General features: G+C 41.8%; 1 protein-coding gene across 3 annotated transcripts in view; it reads right to left on the bottom strand.

Moving 5' to 3' along the window:
• Window positions 1-18,590, bottom strand: part of LOC309692603 (adenylate cyclase type 1-like) — a 75,051-nt gene extending 56,461 nt beyond the window's left edge. For all 3 annotated transcript variants that reach the window (XM_082511260.1, XM_082511261.1, XM_082511262.1), the window contains exons 1-4: window positions 17,757-18,590; window positions 15,946-16,095; window positions 10,626-10,744; window positions 3,902-4,013 (exon numbers count right to left, since the gene is read on the bottom strand). In XM_082511260.1, the coding sequence (XP_082367386.1) occupies window positions 3,902-4,013; window positions 10,626-10,744; window positions 15,946-16,095; window positions 17,757-18,371 (996 nt within the window). In that variant the 5' untranslated portion in view covers window positions 18,372-18,590. The remainder of the gene's footprint in view (window positions 1-3,901; window positions 4,014-10,625; window positions 10,745-15,945; window positions 16,096-17,756) is intronic.
• Between the last annotated feature and the right edge of the window lie 4,410 nt (window positions 18,591-23,000).

Genomic DNA, 23,000 nt, shown 5'->3' with positions numbered 1-23,000 from the left:
GATGGCCGACTTCTAAATGGCCACCATGGTCACCACCCATCTGGAAGAGTTTGCCCCCTCATATATACTAATGTGCCACAAAAAGGACTTTAATATCACCAACCATTCCCATGTTATTACGGTGTAGCCATATAAATGGCCCATCCTGTATACAACAGCAGTTGAAGTGGATCCGGCATTAAAATATGTACAGCAACTGTGGGAAGATCAAAGCAATTTAACAGGTGTGCCCTGTATACAGTGAACCACCAAGATCGCTGCCAGGAGTGCAGCTCAGCTTGATTGTCAGTGCACACTCGAATATCAGAACAATTGAATGAATGGCTGTGCAATGCTCAAACTCTCACTTAGCTACAAAGTGTCATTTAGTTGTGTGATGGACTAAAAAAATGCCTTCAAAACTTTTTTTTCTCTTTTTTTTTGTTATCCTCCTTAATGAGTTGCTGATGTCGCTGAATAACCAATAAGAAAACAGCATTACCTACACATCCCAGCATCACCCTGTATATACTGACTGAATGAGCCAGCGCAAGAAGTCAGGCCAATCATTCACCTAATTATTTTTTCACCAATTAACCAACTGGCTCTCTCTGCACTGAAGACTGCAAACAGCCAAATGGGAGATGACGCACTCTTGTGGAAGAGTTTGACAGCAAGCTGTCGAGGATATGAATGGCTAACAACATGAATATCTGAAGTGGGGAGAATGTGAATGCTGTTTCTGCCACATATACAAATAATAAAACCACTAATGCCTTTCATATCATCATTTTTGGTCTATTTTTAGTTTATTTGTAAGTCTCATCACTGTCACCAACTGTGTGTTAATGCAAACAACTCGTGATCGAAATGAATAAAGTATTAAAGCAGCAGATTACAGTCAGCACTTTGCTTCCAGGCTCTGAGATCATCACTCCTCCAAATATGCTATATATTAAATTAGGGAGTAATGAGTAAAATATCTCTCCCGGAGCCTGCAGGTGGATGATGTTGACGAACAGCACTTAAGAGTGCAGCAGTATTTGCATGTCAGAAGGAGAGATGGGGAATCCTACAGCTTAAATAGGCCACCAAAAGTGGAAGGATGTATTTTCTAAGTGACATGAGGAGACTGGAGCATAGTATGTGTGTCCAACTAGAGTTTCCTTCTTCAACTACCTCCCAAGCTTACATCCATTAATAAATTATTGTTACTAGTTCCAGTAATACATGTTACATGGGCTTGGCTAGCTCCCTATCACTGGAAGCTAAACAGAAGCTTGACATAAGTTTACTCTCTGTGCTGTGGAGACAGTCTGGCCTGAGATTTGGTCCCACTGTGGAGCAGTTTATAGTACCTTTCAGACTGTTCTCACCCAACAAAATCCGTAGTTGGTTTCTACCTACAGCAATTCTTGTAACCATGTTGAAAAAGAAAAAGGCCACAAAAATTAGTAAATTTCACTAACTTCAAAAATACATTAATATACTGCTCGAAAAATATCAAACGGACACTCTTTAATCAGAGTATAGCATCAATTCAGTTAAACCTCAGGGATATCGATCAGGTCAGTGAAGTAGCAGAGAGGTTGTTAATCGGTTTCGGCTGCTTTGGTATTAATTTATTGTTGGACAGGTAGTCCAATTTCACCAGGATACCACATCAATACATGCTATTACCTGAATGTGAAGGTTTCAATCAGAAATAGACTTTTGAGGGTGGCCTGAGGGCCTGACATCCTCTAGTGGGCCCTGTGCTCACAGCCCGGCACAGTTAGCATTTATGCCGTGTGCTTTTCAAGGGTTCAATACAGTTCCATTCAATTCAAATTTACATTTGCATAGCACGAAATAAAAACAACAGTCGCCTAAAGGTGCTTAATATTGTAAGGTAAAGACCCTACAATAACAGAGAGAAAACCTCAACAATCAGACGACCCACTTGGCAACTGTGGGAAGGAAAAACTTGCTTTTAACAGAAGGGAACCTCCAGCAGAAACAGGCTCATCTACTGCAAATGTTTGGGGCTAAAGACAGGAAGATCGGTTCACCCTGAGCACATATGGACAGATGTGAAGGAGTCTGGAGAAGCCATGGAAAACATTAAGCTGTCTGTATCATCATTCAGTATGACCGCTATGGTGGTGGGTCAGTGATGGGCTGAGAAGACTAACAACAGACCTCAAACAGGCTAGGTAACAGCACCCTGACTGCCATTAGGTATCAGGATGATAACTTGGACCCGGTTTCAGACCCCACACTGCTGCAGTGGGTCCTGGGTTCCTCATGGTGCATGGCAATGAAACCTGCACCAATCTCTGGGACATTATGTTTTGGTCCATCACTGGTGTCTTTGAATTCAGCTCTCTGCAGATTGATAATCAAGATGATGAATTATTCAATTATTATTTCCATCCTTTTAAACCTAACACATTACGCAGTCCACATGGGTTAGATATCCAGCATGTGTTTTTTCCCCCAATTTTTTCCTTTAGCTTTTTGAGTAAAGCATTTAATTTATTTTTTGTGGGGGATTTTTCATCTTGGTGCTTTTAGGGGTTGGGTTTTCTATAATGCTGAGTGCACATGAAAGGATAAAATAGTTATCCATAAATCCCTTCCAATTGTGCTCCTTGCTGCTTGTTAAACTGCTGTTGCTTTCACTGCTAGGTATTGTAATGACAATTGTAAATTGTAATTTACTGCATAATGTGTAAGTGCTCAGGGTAACTGAGTTACAGTTTTCAGTTAATAAGATCAAATGCATTTCTAGCACCTCTTTTGCTAGCTGTGTAAATAGATGACTATTTGATGATGTATCTTCGGTGACACACCAATATCAACAAGTGGCTACCATATTAGTGAAACTCGGACATTTGAATCTGACAAAGTGGAATTCTGAGAATGGAAGAATTTACAGCCAGCAATTGGTATTTAATCTCAATCAACTGCTCTTGTATCCTGAGAACAGGTGTCACGGGGTGGAAAGAGACAAGTTACCTAGGGTTTTTTATTGTGCATGTTTTGCTGTGTTTTACTTTTTTAATATTTTAATATTGTACAGTGTTTTATTTTTATGGATTTTATTGCATGTTTTTATGGTATTCATTGGAGGAGCCCAATAAGAGGGATGGGAGACGAGGAGGCAAAAATGGTGGAGTGAACTGTATCAGGCGGCGGCGGCAACAAGCCCAGACGGGGCTGGTAAAGGTTGGCGTGCAGGACGTGGGAGAGCAAGACGACGCCAGCGAGCAGAGAAGCGGAGGGAGCTGTTCTGCTGCTGGAATAACTGGAGGCCAGATCACGGTGGGGAATCAGTGGCCAGAGGGACAGCGCCCTAACTCCCACGGCGAGATGGGCTGGTGCTGGTTGGCGTGCTACAGGAAAGCGGCGGGCAGAGTTAAGAGCTCTGCCCATCTGGGGTAAGTCTCACGACTTATCCAACTACAATAACCGTAGCCATTAATAAGAATAGTGACTGTCGCTGCCCCTCTCTTCCAAAACCCCGGAGCGGAAACACTGATAGGACGGCGAGGACGCCGCCGGGTTTTCCCTTCTTCTCCGATTGGCTGGATTTTTAACTTTTAGTGACTTTTACACCGTGGCGGACGCCACTGGACTTTTAATGTTTTTGTTTTATTGATTTTTATTGTGAGTTTTCCCTGGCCAGGGTTGTTTTAATTGCTTTTGCATTTTTAACTGTTTTGTATAATAAATTATATTTTAGTGACACAGTTTTTAATTCAGTGCATTCCCTTGGCTGCTCCACTGCTCCGTCCATTTTTGAGGAGTGTTTCCCTTCTAGAATAACACCTGTGTTAAATCACAATTCCATCCTTTACACAGGCTTAATGTGATTTTCATGGTCTTTGCTATTAATTAAGTATAGATAGTAGCCAGAGAGGAAAGGGAGAGGACTTACTGTAGCCAGTTCATCAAACTTCCCAAAGAGTTCATTGAGCAGCTTGACCAGTTCCTGAGCTGTACACTGAGAAGCCAAGCTGGTGAAACCCACAATGTCTGCAAACAGGATGCTGTCGAGACAGAATGAAAAAGAGATTTTAATCTAAAGTGAAGCGCTCAGTTCACGATGACAGCTGATTTTGATTCCTCCTGCTCTCCCTCCTGTTCACCATCAACCAAACATGTTGTGGTTCTCAATTCAGTAAAAAAAATACACTCAACAAGCAAGGATGGGATATGTTAACTGTACAGAGCAATGTTTTTCTTTAACAAAACAATACCAACAGATCACACAGGAGCGACAAATTGACTAATAGTGAGCAAACAGCAAATACTATAATCCAATCTCTGATAAGTGAAAGCATCTTTTAGGCCAAACACTAAATCAATTACGGAGCTAAATTGCCTGCTTCTGGCTAGCTGCTGAAGTGGGGTGGAGGAAGGTGTTGAAAGCTACTTAGCCCTTCATTCATTTGCTCAGAGGCAGGCCAGATGGCAGCAAAACAAGGTGTTATGGATCTTATTGACTCAGTGGAAAATCACTGCTCTCGGTGGAGTATAGGGATCAGAGCCGGCTTGTGCTGTGTGGAGCTGATCATAATGGCCTAGGTTTACTTTTATAGATACCGCTTGAGAAATAATGACACATGTTTTCCCCATAACCTCCAGCCTGTGAGGTTTTTAAGTAGTAATAAGGATATTATGCTACATGTGTTAGGCCTTCTATTCTTTTGTGATACCTTTTACAGTGGCAGATTGTAGTTTGATTTAAGACAGAGGTAGGCATAATCAGGCTTCTAGTTTACAGTCAAACAACAGCTGCTTGCATATCATTTAGCAGACTGAGCTAATTTTAGCTGCAAGAGTTGATTAAAATAGTTTTTTTCTTTTTCAAATGCTTCTGCTGACTAATTTCTAAGGAGACCTGTAAGATTAGTCTTAATTTCTATCATACATTTACTGTTCCTGCATCGTCATATGAAACATGTCAAACTTCAAATAACGAGGTCCCCTGTTTCCACTCCTGGCTCTGTATAATGTCAGTGACAGCACTAATCCCTGGTACAGCAAATTCAAGTTGACAATTTTCACAGTTTTTCCTAGTCAGAACTAATTTGTTTTCAGCACTACATCATTGCATCTGTCTCATTACTTTTTGCTAGATTTGCTGGAAATCAAACCTTCCCAGATGAAATAAATAAAGCAGAGTCAATAATCTTAGTGTAAACCATGTCATCATCAGTGAAAAATGCAATATTAGAGAGAAAACCCTAATGAGCAGGCGCTTGGCAATAGTAGGGAAAAAGAACTCGGTTTAAACAGGAAGAGATCTCTGGAAGAACCAGGCCATTCATGTTAGTAATCTTGGGCATTCCTGTTCAACCTGTGGGTAAACCTTGACAGACTGTAGTTGCTAAGCAATGTTCTGGATGAGGGAGGGGAGGTTCAGTGAAGAGGAACACCAAACCTGACCACTAGGGATAAAATGGACCACAGATTATCCATTTTATATAAACAAATGACCAGTGCTCTAGTTTCTGTGTTTTCTCAAATGTTGTTAAATGGCTACAAAAACAGTCACAGAACAAATAAGACTACACACCAGACCAATTACACGATGACAAAATGTTTTTTGTTACACAGGCGCACACACATTCCCCTCAGTCACTAAAATGAGTGAAAGCTCGATAGCATGAGGAAGGCCTATTTTCTGCATCGTGACTGAGTAGCTGCACTCTTTTTTTGGCAGTACACTATAGTTCTTGAGGAGTCTGATGTATGCAAAGCTCGGATCACGACTGCCGCTCGACAGAAGCGCTCCGTTGTGCCATTTATCTTTGAATGGTGCTGTGCTGCAGATCGTGCTGATGTGTGTTGGGGGCAGTGGGGTAGAGAGGAGAAGGTGGCAGTGGTGCCGGAGCTAAATAGGTGTATGATCAAACGTTCTCAGGGTCACATCAAAAGGCGGACCAAATCTGGGGGGCTGTATGTCTCTGCTCTGCTCTTTTTCTTTTTTTACTGCCATGTGTTTATGTGTGTATGTGTTTCCAGCAGCTCCCCAGAGACGAGCGGGAGCATGCTCGCTGAGCACAGCCCCATGATGTTTGGCTGAGTGCCAGTAGAGGCTGGTGAACAGGCGGCGATGTTCCTGAGATGTGAGTGAGTGTGGGAGCCGAGCAGACAGACAGGCAGACAGTATGAGCAAGAAGAGAGTGGGGAGGATTGTCTCTTGACAGGAGTGCTGTTGATATGCTACCTAGTCCTCGACTCCTACCCTCAGCAGCACTAATACAGCTCTCCTATTCTTTTTACTGCCTCGTCGGAATGTAATCAGCTCAAAGTCAAGCCAAGTTCTCACACACATTTTTCATTACAAGCGCATTAGAGCTGGCCCATCCAATAGCTTTAAAAATTCACCTGTAAATATTAGCTGCTTGATGAGTAGATTACTTATTAATGATGTAAATTACAAAATGTAAAAAAAATCATAAAATGTTCAAATCAAACTCTGCTCAGATTATTGTTTTTTCTGCACAGCCAACAGTCAATGAGCCCAAAAGATGTTTAATTAACTTACTATATGTCTCAGATAAAGTTAAAAAAAAAAAATTCCAGATGTTTGAAACTTATAGTTTGGACTGGATCAGGTGAAGCTGAACCATTCCTCAGGGCATTTTCACACCTATACTTCAATTGCTTTAATCCAGATCAATTGATCAGTTTATTTGTTTTCACACAGAGAAAAATCCAACTGAACTCCAAGCAAATGAAAATGATTCCCTACAAACCACGTGAGAGTGTTAAGTCTGCTCATTGGGCAGAAGCAACAAAAGTAAATACAGGAAGAAAGTATTATGTTCTGGACTTGTAGAACATGGACAATTACAACTGGCACAGCTAGTTGCTAGCCCATGTCTATGGTACTTGCCTGCATTAAGAACACAAAGCATACGTGGTTACTGGACGTTTTTTAGCTCAAGCTTGCAAGGTACACCTGTTAGTCAGACAAATAAACTGCTCTCGAGTTTGTCTGGACCACCTTTTCCAAAGGGTCTCGACGCAGTTGTTTTGGTCCAAATCCAAGTGTGATTACTGTGTTCACACCTGGACAAGTGAACCACACTAAGTAGGAAAACGAATCAAAGTTCGATTTCAACGGACTAAACACCGCAGGTATGAAAACGCCCTAAGTCATGCTGTAATAGGCCTAGGATGCTGGGGATTTGTCATGATGTTGTGGACATTCATTCCTGTTAAATTCACATTGACACAAGTTAAAAATATTTGAACTTCAGTTAGCTTGCAGTCCTTTGCAAAAGGCTGTCAAATGGGAGTCTCCGATAGATGCCACTTACAATTAGAAATGGACGACAAGTTCACTGATGGCATTCGAGGGGACCCGCAATCGTATGCTTCAACTCCACTTTTATAGAGATGAAAAGGTTTGGAGATAGGCAAGAGAAATCGTTGATCATATTTCACTGTACTTGAGTCCAGCTATTGGTTGTACTTTTCATATAATGGATTTACAACATGACTGCATAGCGACAAATAACTCAATAGAAAACTTCTATACTGATGCACACTCACCATTATGTTTAACTTCGTCTGTTTTGTTCTTTATCCATTTTACAGTCATGCCCGTTATTATCTTGCTTGAGTTTTAACACTGTTTGTATAAGAAACATTCTTGCACTGGAGATCTACTGCCTCTTAATTGCAACACCTTTTGTTAGTGAGTTTTGAAACTGAAGTATTTCATCTGTCATTTTGTCTCCTTTGGTGCGATAGGGTGCAAACTTAATCATTACCTCACTCTAGCATCTAGCTCTTTTAGTTGCTCGATGGGACCGCTGTGTTCGACAGATAGCTGCTAACAGTATTTTCCCATTGAAACAGTAGATTTTAGGGCTCCTTTACAAATGAAACAGCTGCTTGCTGATGCTGAAAATGATCCCATGAAACCAGTGAGTGTGAAACTAAACAGCTCGAAAATGAGCTACAAATAAGCAACAAAAATGCGATGGGAGCTGGAGATACTCTGTTTGATCACTTAATGTTAAGTTTGACCAAGTCTGCTTTCTCAAACTTTTCTGTGTTGAAATTGCAATTTAACAAGCCACAGTCATGTGAAAAGGACATTTCCACAGGATTCTAACCAGACCTGTGAAAAACTGAGTGCATTTTTACTGCCAGGAATTAAGAGGGTAAGTAGCAGTCAAGTGTTGTGTGCCACGTCTATAAAACCAGGGGGTTTGTTCATTTGCTGGAGCATTCAGGTGGGTTAGAGCTGGGCGATAGAACGATAACGATATGTATCGCGATATAACTTTTACTCGATAGAGAAATTAAGCTATCGCGATAGACCTCTCCGCTCTTGTCCCCCTCCCCCCCCCCCCCAAAAAAAGGTCAGCCAATCCAAATTAAGTAGCGCAGAGCCGAACCAATCACAGCCGCAGCGTCATGTCGCGTGACTTGTTACGTACAGCACAAGTGCCAAGCCGTGTGTTTGTTTGGGAAGCGTGCCGACTAGAAAAATCAACCGAGCGTGACCGAAGAGAAAACAGATGATGTTCCAATGCCGGAGAGATTGTCGAACGGAAGAGCCATAGAAGTTCCGTAGTGTGAAGGTATTTCGGCTATTTCAAGTCTGACAAAAAACAGAGTAGCGTGCACTGTAAATTGTGCCGAAAGCAAGTCTGGAAATACAATAAACTGGTGCATGCGTCACACTGTGCGCCACGTTATTGTTTCGGTGAAATGAATTTCTACAATACTGTTACTGTTAATTCTACTCTCTGCAGTGTTTAAATGCTTACATATACACACAGTTACTGTCCCTCCACACATACGACTCGGTTCTGCTTCTATGCCCCAGCTTTGTTTACTTTTTCCCACCGAGGCTTCTAGACTTCTGATTGGCCAACATTTCTGCACGGTTAGGAATCTAGCGCCACCTGCTGCTTTGGCATGTTCATAGCAGCGTTTTCCTTCATTTCTGCCTTTATGTGTGGACGGGATTATTTTTTAAAACGAAAACGGAAAATCTCCGTTTTCAAAAATACCCGTATACGTGTGGACGTAGCCTCAGTCTCTGACTGGAAGCGCTAATTCGTTATTCGGCTTTTGTCAGACTAAAGTAACTGTTAAAACTGTTTGAAAAGCTAAGCTATACAACAAGGAGAGATTGAGAATTTCCTTTTAGTTCTCAGTTTATTTGATATTGACAAAAGTTAGTCAGTTTTGTCTGTTCTTCTGTAAAACAAACTAAGATTTATTTTTAGAATTAATATTTTCTTTCTAAGTGGAATTGACAATTTAGTCTGTTTCATTTGTTCTATTTTGAAACTTAAACGCTTTAGCGGCTGCCTTTTGTGTAGTTTGCAATATTTGCCTTTATTTATCTGAAAAAGTCTCATGTTCCTTAAGTACATCTACCCTGTTGAACTTATTATGGGAAATAAATATTTAAATCAAAACAAGCTGCTGATTATTTCACATTTTACTTGTGAGCAACGGCACATTTAAATCTTACAAATATAGTTATTTGGCTTATATCGTGATAGATATCGTTATCGCCTGAAATGAAAAAAACATATCGTGATATGAAAAAATCTCATATCGCCCAGCTCTAAGGTGGGTATAAATACAATGCCACAAACAGAAGTGGAAATACCAGCAAATTCATCATCAGACTTTGCATAGTTTAGAGAAAATGCAAAATATGCAAGGACTATATGTCCGACTCTACACGCTCATTTAGCATATTTAATGTTGTAGGAGAACAAGAGGCCAAAATAAGACCAAAGTACCAATTTTAAAACATGGTGGTGAGGAGAGGTGATGATTTGGCCTTTTTTGAAACTACAGGACCAAGACAAGCCATCTGTCTGACAGCTAAAGCCTGGCTAAAATTGACTAATGCAACAAAAGACTGAAAAAGAAAATAATCAAGGTTTTGCAATGGCTCAGTCAAAGTCCAGACGTCAACCTGACTGAAATTCTGTAGCTGGACATTAGAAGAGGTGCGCATAAACAAATGCCTCTAAACCTCTGTGAGCTGAAATAATGTTGTGAGGAACAGTGGGCCAAAAGTCCTACAAAACAATGTGAGAGATTGATGAAGTCATACAGTAAAAGATCAAGTCATTCAATTTATTGCTGCTAAAGATGGTTGTACAAGCTAAGCACATGGGGTGTGCTTAGTTTTTTATAGGACTGTATAAAAATCCTGTGAAAACGTCCTTTTTTACATGACTGTAAATAAACTTGTGTCTAACTGTTAAAGGAACTTTTGATTTAGAGTCATAAAGATGTTCCAGTATGTGCCCTCATCAAATGATCTCACCAGGGCTTCTAATAAAAAAAAGCTCAGGTTTTAATCTGTTACACTTAATGTTTAAAGTATCGAAAATATCTGTTTTTAAAGCAAATTTTTTGCATCTGCAATATGTATGTGAGGCAGGAAAGACAATTATTTTTAATCTGTTTATGGTGGCAACAGCACTCTGCATTGCCCCCTGTAACCTTTATGCTGCCTGATTGCATCTGCGTTAATGGCTAATCTTAATTGCTCTGCTTCTATTCTTGACCTTGACGTCACAACCAGTGACACCTGGATCAAAACACTCCAGTCGCTCCGCACACGTCTGTGGTCCACAGTTGTCATGACACCCCCATACCTGACATTGTCATGACGTTGGATGTAGATCTTATGAAAGATCCTCTCAGGCGGCTTCAGGAAGTCCTCCTTCATCTCCATGGCAACATTCCTGGGCAGTAGGCTCATTAGTAGACGCTCCTGAAGAAGAAAGGGTTAAAAGAGGAGAGAAGGATATAAAGTGTATTTTTGTATTCAAGCATAATAAGTCATTTTGTATTGCAGTTGCAGATATCTGCGAGCAAAAAAAACAATCACAAGGAGGCTTTTTGGCAACCAATCAGGGAATACACATTATCCCAAGAATGCAGCAGCTGCCAAAGGATCAGCGACCAATCTCTAGGCTTGCATGAATGGCAGTTTAGCAAACAGTTACACACCAGCTTCCATCAACCTTTAGCAAAAACTTTTTTTTGCTAAAGGTTTTTCCCTCATTACCAGTAGTTACCAGGTGGTTACAGACTTTTCTGTGTGCCTAATTCACTTGACTCCACATTGTCACATGTGCAAAATGGCAGACAAGTTATCATCACGTGTTTAGTGGTCATGTGACTGAAAAACCTTAATAAATCTTTCTTTGAGTACTGCCACCAGTATTTCACCAGACTCAAATTTTCCCATGCACATATCAGATTTAATGTATGTCCAAAAAGTAGCCTTGCTGACAGGCTACTTTTACAGTGCAGCCAAACCTGGAATGGTGGCTGAGTGTAGGTTAGTAAGCTAGTCACTTAGCCACTTAATTAGCCCACAGCTAAGGCTAAGGGGTTTAAAAATCATAGATGTTAGCCTAGTGGCTAGCTTATCCACCTAAGCTAAAGTAGTTGTTTGTCGTGGCAGATAGTAGCAGTTTCTCAGGCACGGCTGGCTGCCGGCGGAGCTCACGGGCGCGTCACTGCAACTCCCCCTGGCTTCTGCTCCGCGGCTGCTGAGTGAGCCCTCATCTGGGACTCTCCTCAGCTCTTTCTGGGACAGTGGCGCGGCTGCCCCTCTGTTGGTCTTCCTTGGTCTCTTGTGTTCTGGGGGCCTCTGGATGTCTGGAGTTTTGATCTCCTCCATACCTGCTTCATGCCCCCCCCCCCCCCCCCCCCCCACACACACACACACACACACACACCCTCTAGCAGATCATTACATGAAGGAACCTTTTTAAAAAAACAAGCGCGTCCATGCTCACAGGTGTACACACGGGTGATCACACCCACAAACTACACCCTTTTTGGCTCCTACCTCAAAGCACACTGTGTTCTGTTGATCTTATGTGCTGCACAGTAATGTTTAATATTTAGTATTTACTGTCATATTCCCATATATCATTGTGATGTTGTTTATTCTATTACTCTTGTTCTCTTCTGCTTGTTTTCTTTTTTCTTTCTCAACAGGTGATCCAGGTGATTGATATATGCATTTTCTTTTCTTTTTTTCTGCCCATTCTGTTGGTTTTTGTTTTTTGCCCTTCTCCCCCGTCCCTCTTCTCAGCTGTTTCTCTTTCCCTCTTTCTTTCTCCCCTTCTTTCCCCAGTCAAGTCTGTCCCGTATTCAGCAAGTGAAAATAAAATAAACAATAAAAGGTGAATCAAATGGACCATTATGGCAAGGCTTGAAGAGAAAAAAAAAAAAAAGCAAGTCTTAATATAGAAAAAGCATTTACACAGCAGAGAACACTTTGAGATTCAAGGGGCTTTAAAACAGACACCCAACTGGTAATAAACATAACAAAGGAAGTAACAAAACCTTCCTTCCTGGTTTGGTGAAGTAGTGTCTTTGCAACAGCGCTTGCTGCAATACCGTTAGAATCCCAAACATTGCTTATTACGTGTTTCATTTTCTGACTTTCACAAATGAAATATTTTTTGGTTATTATGGATGACTATTTTTCCAGCATTCTTCTATGAATTCATTCATGGTTGAAAAAGATCTGAGTATGGTATGGTAGTTTCATCCAATTCTCTGTCTAATTCTCCCATTGTACAATACTTTCTAGATATGCATGCCCATGTATGTCTAGAATGCAGCCCAGAGAACATTTGAAAGCTAATTTAATGACTTCATCAACAACATCCTTTCAGCACAGGCATAAAGTGGCATTTACACCTAGAAGCAGATTTGTTTTTGTTTGTGTGAATAGTCTCAGTTGCAGCGGCATGAAGTATGCTTGAAACTCTAGCAGGATGTCAAGCGGTTGTAAATGCACAATGAATCATCAGGCAGCTATGGTGAATAGCTGTTGAGTGGCAGGGTTATAAAAGCAGCCAGGGCTCTCCCGTGTCTCCCTCCAACTCTTTTTCACATAATACTTCCATTCACATCACTGCTCCTCACCTGAGAATAACACAAAGAGATACTGGAGAGCAGCTTTTAAAACAGCCATCATTCTCCATTATGGAGTCTGAGTGTGAGTCTGTCACTGTGTTTGTGTGTGCACGCATCTTTCCTGTTCTACATGTGTGCAAGGTGCGCAAATCATGATGACAACAGTCTGAATCGTTTTTTGTTCCGTGCTTTGTTAATGTATTTGACTTGTGTGTAAGACAATAATTGATTTGATTGATTAAATAAATAATAATTTATTAATGTCTTCCACTTATCTGGAAGACACCTGTTAGATTCCAAAGTGGATGCAATGATGGAGTTGACTCTTGAAATGCCAGAAAGAAGTACAACCGTTATTGGCTTATTAGAAATATTTCAATGCAAATTTTACTTTTACATTGCTCAAAAACAAAGTTAACTTTTCTGGGCTTTTTTTTTCTCAAACCAGAATCTAGCATGCATAAACTTCCAGAGCTTTAAAAAGAAAAGGTGAAAGTGAAAATATCAATAAAGAATGTACAAGAAACTTTTGTAGTCTGTATCTGATTTTTACTTTCATGACAACTGTGCGTTTTCTTTTTTTCTTTTTTAAAACATTTTTAAAAACCATTCAAGTTCAATTAAGGCTAAAAACCTCATATTGTTTGTTGTGCGATGGCTTTGATCGAAAGCTGGCTGCTGACTGCCAGGGTGCCATCTCAGCTACATCAAGGTCTGCTTGCTGTGTTTTGAGTGAATTTACAGTGTGATATTTTTGTGTTTCTTAACAATAATTAACAGGTGTAGTATGTCACCACCTATCTAACCAAGTTTTTTCAGCATTACCTGATAATTCAAGAAATCTACCTTATCATCACATTAGGACAGGGGTGTCGAACTCCGGGCCTCGAGGGCCGGTGTCCTGCAGGTTTTTGATATCACCCTGGGTCAACACACCTGAATCAAATGATTAGTTCATTACCAGGCCTCTGTTGAACTGCAAGACATGTTGAGGAGGTAATTTAGCCATTTAAATCAGCTGTTTTGGATCAAGGACACATCTAAATCCTGCAGGACACTGGCCCTCGAGGCCTGAAGTTCGACACTTGTGTATTAGGATCACTTCTGGGTTTAAAAAAACAAAATATTTTTGACACCAAAAACACTGAACCAAATATTTCAAAGTCTTCAGATTAGAAAAAGCTATTGGGATGGTGTTCATTAATAGGCATTCGTCACTCTGCAGTTTCAAGACTTGATGTTGACATGACTTGCTACAGTAAGCCATCAGCTCATGCTAGCAAGCCTTGTTAGAAAGCTGCATTCATAGACTGTAGACGTGCAATGCTCAGACACACATTCTATATCTTTTAATTAGTGCTAAATAACATAAAATCCTTAAATGTCATTCAAAACTGAAGCAAACACTTTTTCTATTTTCTGTATGACATGAAAGTCAATATTATTTATCAGACACTTCGATTTAAAATGCTCCTAAAAGCAGGAGCATCACAAACACAGCACAGAGGTCCACTTCACGGAGTGGATTAGCAGTGATGAAGCCTAACAGACAGCTATGGTTTGCAGTTTACCTGTCAATTAAAGCAGCCACACCAATAATTCTTACCAGAATCCGGATGGACAAAGAAAGCCTCTGTACAGTTATTATGAATGCTTTTAAATTCTGTAGTTTCCAGCAGTTTTAAAATGGGAATCTATTGTGATTGACCTCCTTTTAGAATCAGCCCCAAGTGGTCATGCAGTTTCTCACTTTCTCACACTCGAGGTTGGTGCTCATCCCAACTCAAATTACTTTTTTTTTTTGTTTGCTTGTTTTGTTTTTGTTTTGTTTTTTCATGGCCCATCAATGTCTCACACTTTCACTGATATCATGGAGTGTACAGTAAATATAATAATAATGATGATGGTCTAATCTGTCATTACCTGACAATTTCCAAAGTCAAAAATGAACTCCAATGCTTTTCAGTGCTCAATGGATGAAGCCATAACAGATATTGGGTTCCTACAACAGATCCATCTCCTTGACAACTGAGCCCACTCATGAAGATTGATGAAGGCTGCGGGATAGAGCAGAAAGCTTCAGACAATTCTCACGAGTGGACCTTGTGTCAGGACTGCTTTGTTGCAGTCACTGGCAAATTAAATATTCTGCCTCTCCCGGCTTGTGGGAAGGAAGAGGAAGCTTCACTATTGAACGGGGAAATCAATTCACCGCACAAGAAGTGCAGTGTGTAGTCCACACATGTTCAAGAGTCAGTGCAACTCGTAGAACCACCTGAAAGCAAACGCTCATTTGACCCACGTGATGGGAGATATTCAAGCCTGAGATGTTTTGCTCATGAGCACATCAGCAGAAGCCTGGTTGCTGTCTGTTGATAGATCCAAATCAGGGTTCTGCACATCTTTCTCTCAGTCAGATAAAATGTGACCTTTATTGGAGTAGGAAGGCCATGAAAGCAATCTGCTTGTGTAATTACCTGTCAGAAGGGAGGCTGTTACTGCTGAGGAAAACACAGCATATCATCATCTAATCTACAAAGCACAGGTGCTAAGTGTGCACGTGCACTTGCAAATGTTTGCTATAGCAAAGGTGAGATTCATATTCGGGCATATTTTGTACTGTACACGAGACAATCAATACTCTATAAATCAGTGGGTTTCGTGCCCATGGTGGGTGGGGAGGGTGCTGTGCAAAGAGAGTGTTTCTGGTGTGTTAAAGTTGCCTGATGGTTCCACAGTTAAATCCATGTAGGTGTATGCAGAGGGGGTGGATGGTGGCGCTGGTGCATGTGCCACAGTAATTGTTCTTTCCTTAAATAGCTGCTGTCATAGTTACTGCGTGCCCGTGGGCAGGCTGTGAGAATACATTGGCACCTGAAACCTTCATGAAAAAAAAGAAAGGAAAAAAAACAACAACAAAAAACTCTTCAAAGACTGCAAAGGTTTTTATGAACATACGCGCTGCAAGATGAGCTAAAACGTGTGGCCGCTGTTTTCTGAACACCGGTGCGTCCGTGTGTGCCGCCTCACCTGCTTCTCGTTTTCATCCTCCAGCCTCAGTCGCTCCTCGATGCAGTCGCGGGCCTGCAGGAAAACTTTCCTCTGGGTGCGTTCAGTGAAAATCCTCACAAACACCCCTGACAAGTTGACACTGGTAAAGAGCACGGCGTTGGCCACCAGCTGCACAGACAAGAACAGACATGCCAAACAAAGCTGGCAGCATCCAGATGCTGTTTTGAAGACGACGTGTGTGTCTGCTGTGCATACTGCTAGATTAGATCATGGGACAGATTCAATGGCAGACATGAAGGTCAACACAGGATTAAAAAATTAATGTCAGGTAAGCATCAAAAGCTCTACAGAGGAATGGCTGGCAGACAAAGTGCATTATTGATAGAGGTTATCGATCCCATCCGACACCTAATTTGGAGATTGAACCCTGTAGTCAGTCCATGTCTTTGATTCTCGATAGGGTCAGAGGTGAAAGCTCAGACATGTGTAACCCAGCACAGCTGCACGAGTGATACATTCTCTGTTCTGTGACCAGCAAATTACAACCTCTTAAACAAAAACTGCTTTAGTCCGGTTATAACCAAACAGCTTTAGCACGATGGCTTCCAATTAAGGGGTTGAGACAGAAGATAAATTTGATGTGTGAGGAATGATTAACAGGAAATTCAATTTTCCCAGATTAGCGGGTGATTTTACACCCTCGGATCTCTAATATGAAAACAGAAAAAAAAAGATTTCTCTTTGGTTGAACAAGTCATGAACAAGTTCATTAGACATTGCAAAGGCCATGAGCTGGAAAGGTTAGGAAAAACTTCTATAAAGGTAAATGTATTTTTCCAAACAGGTTTCCTATTTAAATAAAGGGGAATCCTGTACTTATTCTGCACCTTCATCTCGTTGTTATGCTGATGCATTAATATACAGGGAAAAGTACTCAAAAGTTGTGGTTAGAGACTGGTCCCCGGTGTCCGGTGTGGTATAAACCACAAGAATACCCCGCAAAGACTACAAGTATGTCATCTTAGTGGGTACCTCCTCAGTGATGAGCTGTTTATACATCTAAAGGTGCAGTAACATTCTTTTCCTGAGTGTGTTACTTCTGATAGGTCAGGACCTTTGTTCTACTCCACGCTTATTGTTTGGTGAACACTGCGTCCTCCACACAAAGATTTAGCAGTGTTGTTGTGCTGTGAACTGGACAAACAGCAAACACAGCTTCACAAAAGATAATTTTTCATGGAACCATATTAATAAATACCCTTATATATATTTAAGGCTTAAGGATGTGTTTTTGGTTTGTTTGTTTGTTTGTTTGTTTGTTTGTTTGTTTGTTTGTTTGTTTGTTTGTTTGTTTGTTTGTTTGTTTGTTTGTTTGTTTGTTCTTACTTTTATCTACAATCTAATTCCTTGTCCTAGTGCTGAGCTGTATGTTGGACCCTGTAGGATCAGTGTTTCAGCATTGGCGGTTGAACAGCTCCCCCTCTACTTCATTACTGCTGGTGCGCAAAAGTGAAAGTGCTCGTTTCCAGCTTTACAACTACAGTGCCTCGCAGCTAAAATCGATCACTGACAATGTTTTTAACCTTTTCTCCTCCTGGGAATGTTGAGTAAGCATGCCGCCTCCCGGCACCAGTCTACATTCATGCGGTTACTTCGCAGTCCAACTAGGAGCTTCCCACGCAGCACAGGAGCGAGCTGCTTAAGCACACTTGGACAGAAGTTGTTGGAACTCAAACTCGCCACCTGCATACGGCCATTGCTTAAGTGAAGACACTGTTAAGCAACCGACTTGGATGGGTGACTGATCGGGGTGCGGATGCAGCACTTACTGGTCTCCATAGCCTCTGCTTCCTCCCCGTCACCGACGTGGCAATGACGATGAAGTGGGATGCCGCCAGCATCACCCCGAACAGCACGGCCAGCAGGGTCCGCACCGGCAGCAGCACGTAAGCCACGAGAGTGACTAGCATGAGCTGCCACACGCCTTGCTCAGGGGCAGCGGCATTCACCAGCTCCGACGTGCCCAAAGCCAGCGGGAACGGGCAACAGAGCAGCGCGAAGGTGAAGCTGAACAGCAGGGCCAGCTTCGCTATCTGCTGCAGCTGCGTCACCTGCAGGTACTTGACATTGGTGACGATGAACAGCGACAGGAACACCACGCAGTGCACCGGGCTGGAGCCCTTGGACAAGGTGAGACGCGGGCTGGACAGCAGCTCTACGAGGGACAGCGACGACGCGGCCACGATGAGCACAGCCAGCGCTTTGAGGGTGGCGGTCTGCTCCAGTTTCAGGTTGTAGTTCTGGAAGAGAGCCTCCAGCTCCTGGCTGTTGAACTCGTCCTCGCAGGCGATGGCACCCAAGGGTGCACCGGCCGGACAGTGACCCTTCCTCCGCCGCGTCTTGACTCTTTCGAATGGCATATCCTCCATGTTCCGGCCATTCATGAAGCGGGGATGGCGCACGAGCCGCTCAACTTTTAGGGAATCGAACCGGCACCATCTCCCGGTTCATGCGTCCCGGATGTCCGAGGTTCGGGGTCGGCGCCACAAGGAAGAGGGTGGCAGTGGAGGATACAGCAGGGCGCAGTGCGCTCTATCCACAGGTTGACGATTGTTGATCTGCCGAGTAGCCCGACTAGTGTGTGCCGCACGCCCCCCCCCCCCCCCCCCTCTCTCTCTCTCTCTCTCTCTCTCTCTCTCTCACTCTGTCGCGCTCTCTCTCTCTCAGACCACCTGCCTCGTTTCACACAGGGTAACCAGCAATCCTGCGCTTCAGCGGGGCTCAGCGGTTGGGTCACGCTCGTGGTGATAATCAAAACACATTACCACGAGGTTCAGTGGGCATCATTCAATACACACACACGCACGCACGCACACACGCACAAAACAAAACAAAACAATTTAATCATCCTTTTCCCCCGCGTGCACTTTCCCCATGTGAGACACGGAGTAAACATTACATTCTGCACCGCGATCTTCTCCTGCTTTTCATTCACTTCGGTGAAATGTCAGCGGCTGAGTGAGAAGACAGCGGCAGAAACAGCGCTGGTGATTTCCCCTCGCAGTGTCTGCAGTCATAGCTGATGTAGTTCCCAGCTATAAATAGATCAGCTGCACCCGTGGATGTTCCAATATAGCAACAATTTGGTCTTTCCCGCAGCTCCACACCTCGTGTGTTTTATTGCAGTCAAGCGCCAGTTTTACACAGATAATTAACAGAAAATGATGCTTAGGCAGACAAGGTGGTAATTCCGCAGAGTGATAATAGCCCGAATTAAAATCTAAATGTGGCGCATTTTTGCAGAAACGTAAATATTTATTCGCATCTTAGTGCATTGCGCTGTAGGTAATTTAATTTGAGTCTGAGTTTGCACTTCAAGTTTCGAAGCTCTTGTCCACAATAATAGGTGGGATCGTGGTACAACAAGCGTATCATTATCGCTAAACAAACACAATGCAAAAACAACAGGTAGCGCTTCATAACACTCATCACTCAATACAGTTATTGTACAGCTCGCCAACATTTAACGCGGAATTATTCTAAATGTACCTTTCTGGTTCATGTTAATGCTTAGAATGAAGTTAAAGTAGAACTAGGAGAGTAATGGGCAGTTTTAAAGGAAAGGAAAAACAAATTCTAACGTCTGTATTTTATGTTTGTTTTGTTTGTTTGTTTGTTTGTTTGTTTGTTTGTTTGTTTGTTTGTTTGTTTGTTTGTTTGTTTGTTTGTTTGAAGTAAGAAGTAGCGTGGATTTGAAAAGAAAAGAAACACAGGCCATAGTGTAAGTATTTTGTTAAGCAATGATGGCTTTCGTGTATAATTACTATGTAATTACGCAGTATTCTTAAAGTTCCCTGACCTCTTCTTCTGACAATATAATTGTACATTACTAATAAGAATGTGGGCTGTATTATAGAGTATCAAAATCGCTACCTCTTACGTTGTCATTACACACTAATAGGCGGTGGACTATGTCATAAAGTATCCTGCCAAGTTGTAATGGGGTGGAATGTGCAATTAGTGCTTAAGTAAATGTTTTTTCAAGACTTGTACAGACAGGACAGCTTGTAAGGGGGCTTTCCCTCCAAGTCAGAAGGCACAGCTCTGAAGTAAAACGCCATTTACTGTGGAATAACTGTGTATTAATTTATGATAAAATGGAGTAAAAGGCTAAAAGGCCTGAAAAGTGGCAGCATCTGCTGAATCGGAAACACTCTGACAGGACATATTTTGCTTAAAAATATAAAAAATACATGTAAATGTATAAAAATATAAGAACCCAGATCTCTATGACACCTAAAAATGTCCATATATCCAAACAGAGATCAAATATAAAGATTTTATATGCTTTGAGCTGTTCTTGTTGTTAGTTTCCATGCTGACAGATCCATTTTGAAAAAAATAATGGCCTGAATTAGTGAAAGTAATACAGCTAAAAAAAGAATATGTAAATATATAAAACTCAAAGATTAACAGCAGGAAAAATGAAGCCATGCAGGGGCTGGAAATTACATATCAAAGGGGAGAAATATTTGAATTTGGTGTGAAATATGCAGATGGCTCAGCAGGAGTCTTTGGCGAAGGTTTGCTATGAAACATAAACATGTGCGCGCGTGTTGGTGATGTGTATATTATATGTGTCACGTTAATACACATGCACAACAGAGACAATGTGAAAGTCTGGAAAGAGCAGTGACCCTCATAAACATTTTTTACTTTAAAACAACAGGTGAGCCATCTGGATCCTGTTAAGACGGAATAGGTTCATGACCTTGTTGACTGACATGTGGCTTGTAGTCTTCTGCTAGGCTGCACATCCACTAATTTGAGTCACTGACCTGATCTTCAGAAGAATGTTAAAGTTATTGATTCCTTTTGGAGCACGTTCCCACTGAGCATTCATGTATGTGCCAGAACAAGCTTGATCAATAAAGGTTCCACCTGACAATCCACAGGATCTAAATGATCTACCACCAAAGTTCCAGTGCCAGACACCACAAGACAGCACCAGTGATGTCATTCCACGCCATTCCTTCTTTTAATGTTACGGTTGTGAGTAAAGATGGGGGTTTACCACATGCAAGAATAAAAAAAAACAACCCCAAAAAACCCCAAAATATATAAAAACCCCCAAAAAATAATTTAAAAAACTAAAATTATATATATATATATACAGTTTCAATTCTCACATTTAATTTTTTCTCGGTTCGCACCTTCCTTTTAGTATAGTAGTGAATCAGGCCTTGAGGCTGTTATCATACAATCTTCTAACTAATCTTATGTGCATACATTTCCAAATGAAACACTGGTAAAAGCTGGGCTAGAGGCTATATCATATCAGGGTTACATTCGTCCTTCAGAAATAGCCTAAGCAAAAGAAACATAACTCTGTATGTGGCTGCCCTGGAATAATACATAAACCTCCTCAGCAGTGTGAAGCATCTTCTCAGCAACTGTGAGATCAGACAAAGCCAAAAATAACAAGCTTTTAAAATCTAAAAAAAGCTGCTGTTGAGTGCACATACATATCTTCGGAGGACAAATGCAGGTGTTTTGGTGCCCTCACTGATGACCTTGTTTGCTGTTGAACGTGTGCTTTAGATTGCTAAGATCTCTGGAGAAGTCAGCCAACTGGCTCATCAATGAAGAAGTCAATGTGAAGCACTTTGGGCTCCCTTAACAAAAAGTCTCTACATGCACACAGTCAATTACTACATGGTCAATATCCACTATCGTCCAGCATGCCTGTAATCAATAGACTGCGGTGTTGAGATCAATAGTGACAATCTGACTGTATTCTAAGGCGAGAATAGGAAGATTATGTCTAGTGGGCCAGCCAACAGAGTGAAAACACACTGCTCTTGATTCTTCAGTCCCTGCTAGGATGCAATATAGCTGACGTCCTTTTTTGCTCTCAACAACCTCAAGATGAGGGAATGAGTTGCAACATATGGGAAATCAGTCATGACAGGTGCTTTTAGAAAAACAGTATAAAGGTGAATCTTGACCAGGGACACTAAATATTGCAGATAACCTACAGATAGCGAAGCTATTTTACTCACAGCTCAAGTGTCTGAAACCCACTTTATTCTTTTCTATTGAGTGTATTGTTTGTTTGTTTATTCATGTTTATTTATTCACAAAGTGATTGACAGTAAGAGTCAGAATTCCTAATCATAAAAACTAAGGGAAAATTACTGGGGGTGGGCAAACAGTTCCCAGTTATTGATAAAAACAATGTTGTCCTCCCTATGCCATCATTGCATGAAATAGAATTCCCAATGTGTCCTGCTGGCAGTCTTTATCTTGTTCATTCTTAACCACCCCGTGGGGCATATCCTATTTTGATCTCAGGGCTTCCATACTCGGCAAAGATGTTCCTGTATACCAGTGGTTCACAAACTTTTTTTTTGCTAGGCCCCTCTTTGTTTTACAAGAAAAATGTTCCCTGTGATTTGGAGAGCCCAGCACATACTCCTGACGCAGGGAAAACCAATTCTGCAGGGGAGACCTACCTTGGCATTTGTGCAGGTGAAGCCAAAGGGAAGATATGCGTCACCAAATTTTCTAGTCTTTGGCTTGGAAGGAAGTTGGTTTGGAAACATATTTGGCGATGCTTCATCTCCTGCTTTGCTGGGAGCCCCGTCAAAAACTTGTCCACTATGCTATCAGTGTCCAAGCATTCTTTTTTTTTTCTTTTCATACCGCGCCCCCCCTGCAATGGCTCTGCCATAGTCCCGATGGCCATAGTCCTCTACTCTTTTGCGTCCTTCCTTCTGTTCTCAGGGTTTTGGACTTGAGGTGAAACCGTTTATCGGGAGCTTTCCTGTTTCTCTTGTCTTGATGTCAGTGGCTTCTGTCTCCTCCTTTGGACAACTGATTATCCCAGCAGGGTATCTGATGACCCTGCCGTGCCCGGATCTTGTTCTGCTGACTCCTCAGGACATTCCTGTCACTCTGCAGCTATTTGGTGGTTGCGGCTCTCCTACCAGCCTCTTCATGTTTCCATTTGCCTGTGGGATTCCAGGTTACTTGTAGGGATCCTTAATGTCTGCAACCTTGTTGTAGTGCAG

This window comes from Aulonocara stuartgranti (genome assembly GCF_965226115.1).
Source record: "Aulonocara stuartgranti genome assembly, chromosome: 17".
In the NCBI taxonomy this organism is placed as follows: domain Eukaryota; kingdom Metazoa; phylum Chordata; class Actinopteri; order Cichliformes; family Cichlidae; genus Aulonocara; species Aulonocara stuartgranti.
This window is presented reverse-complemented; position numbering and strand designations above follow the sequence as displayed.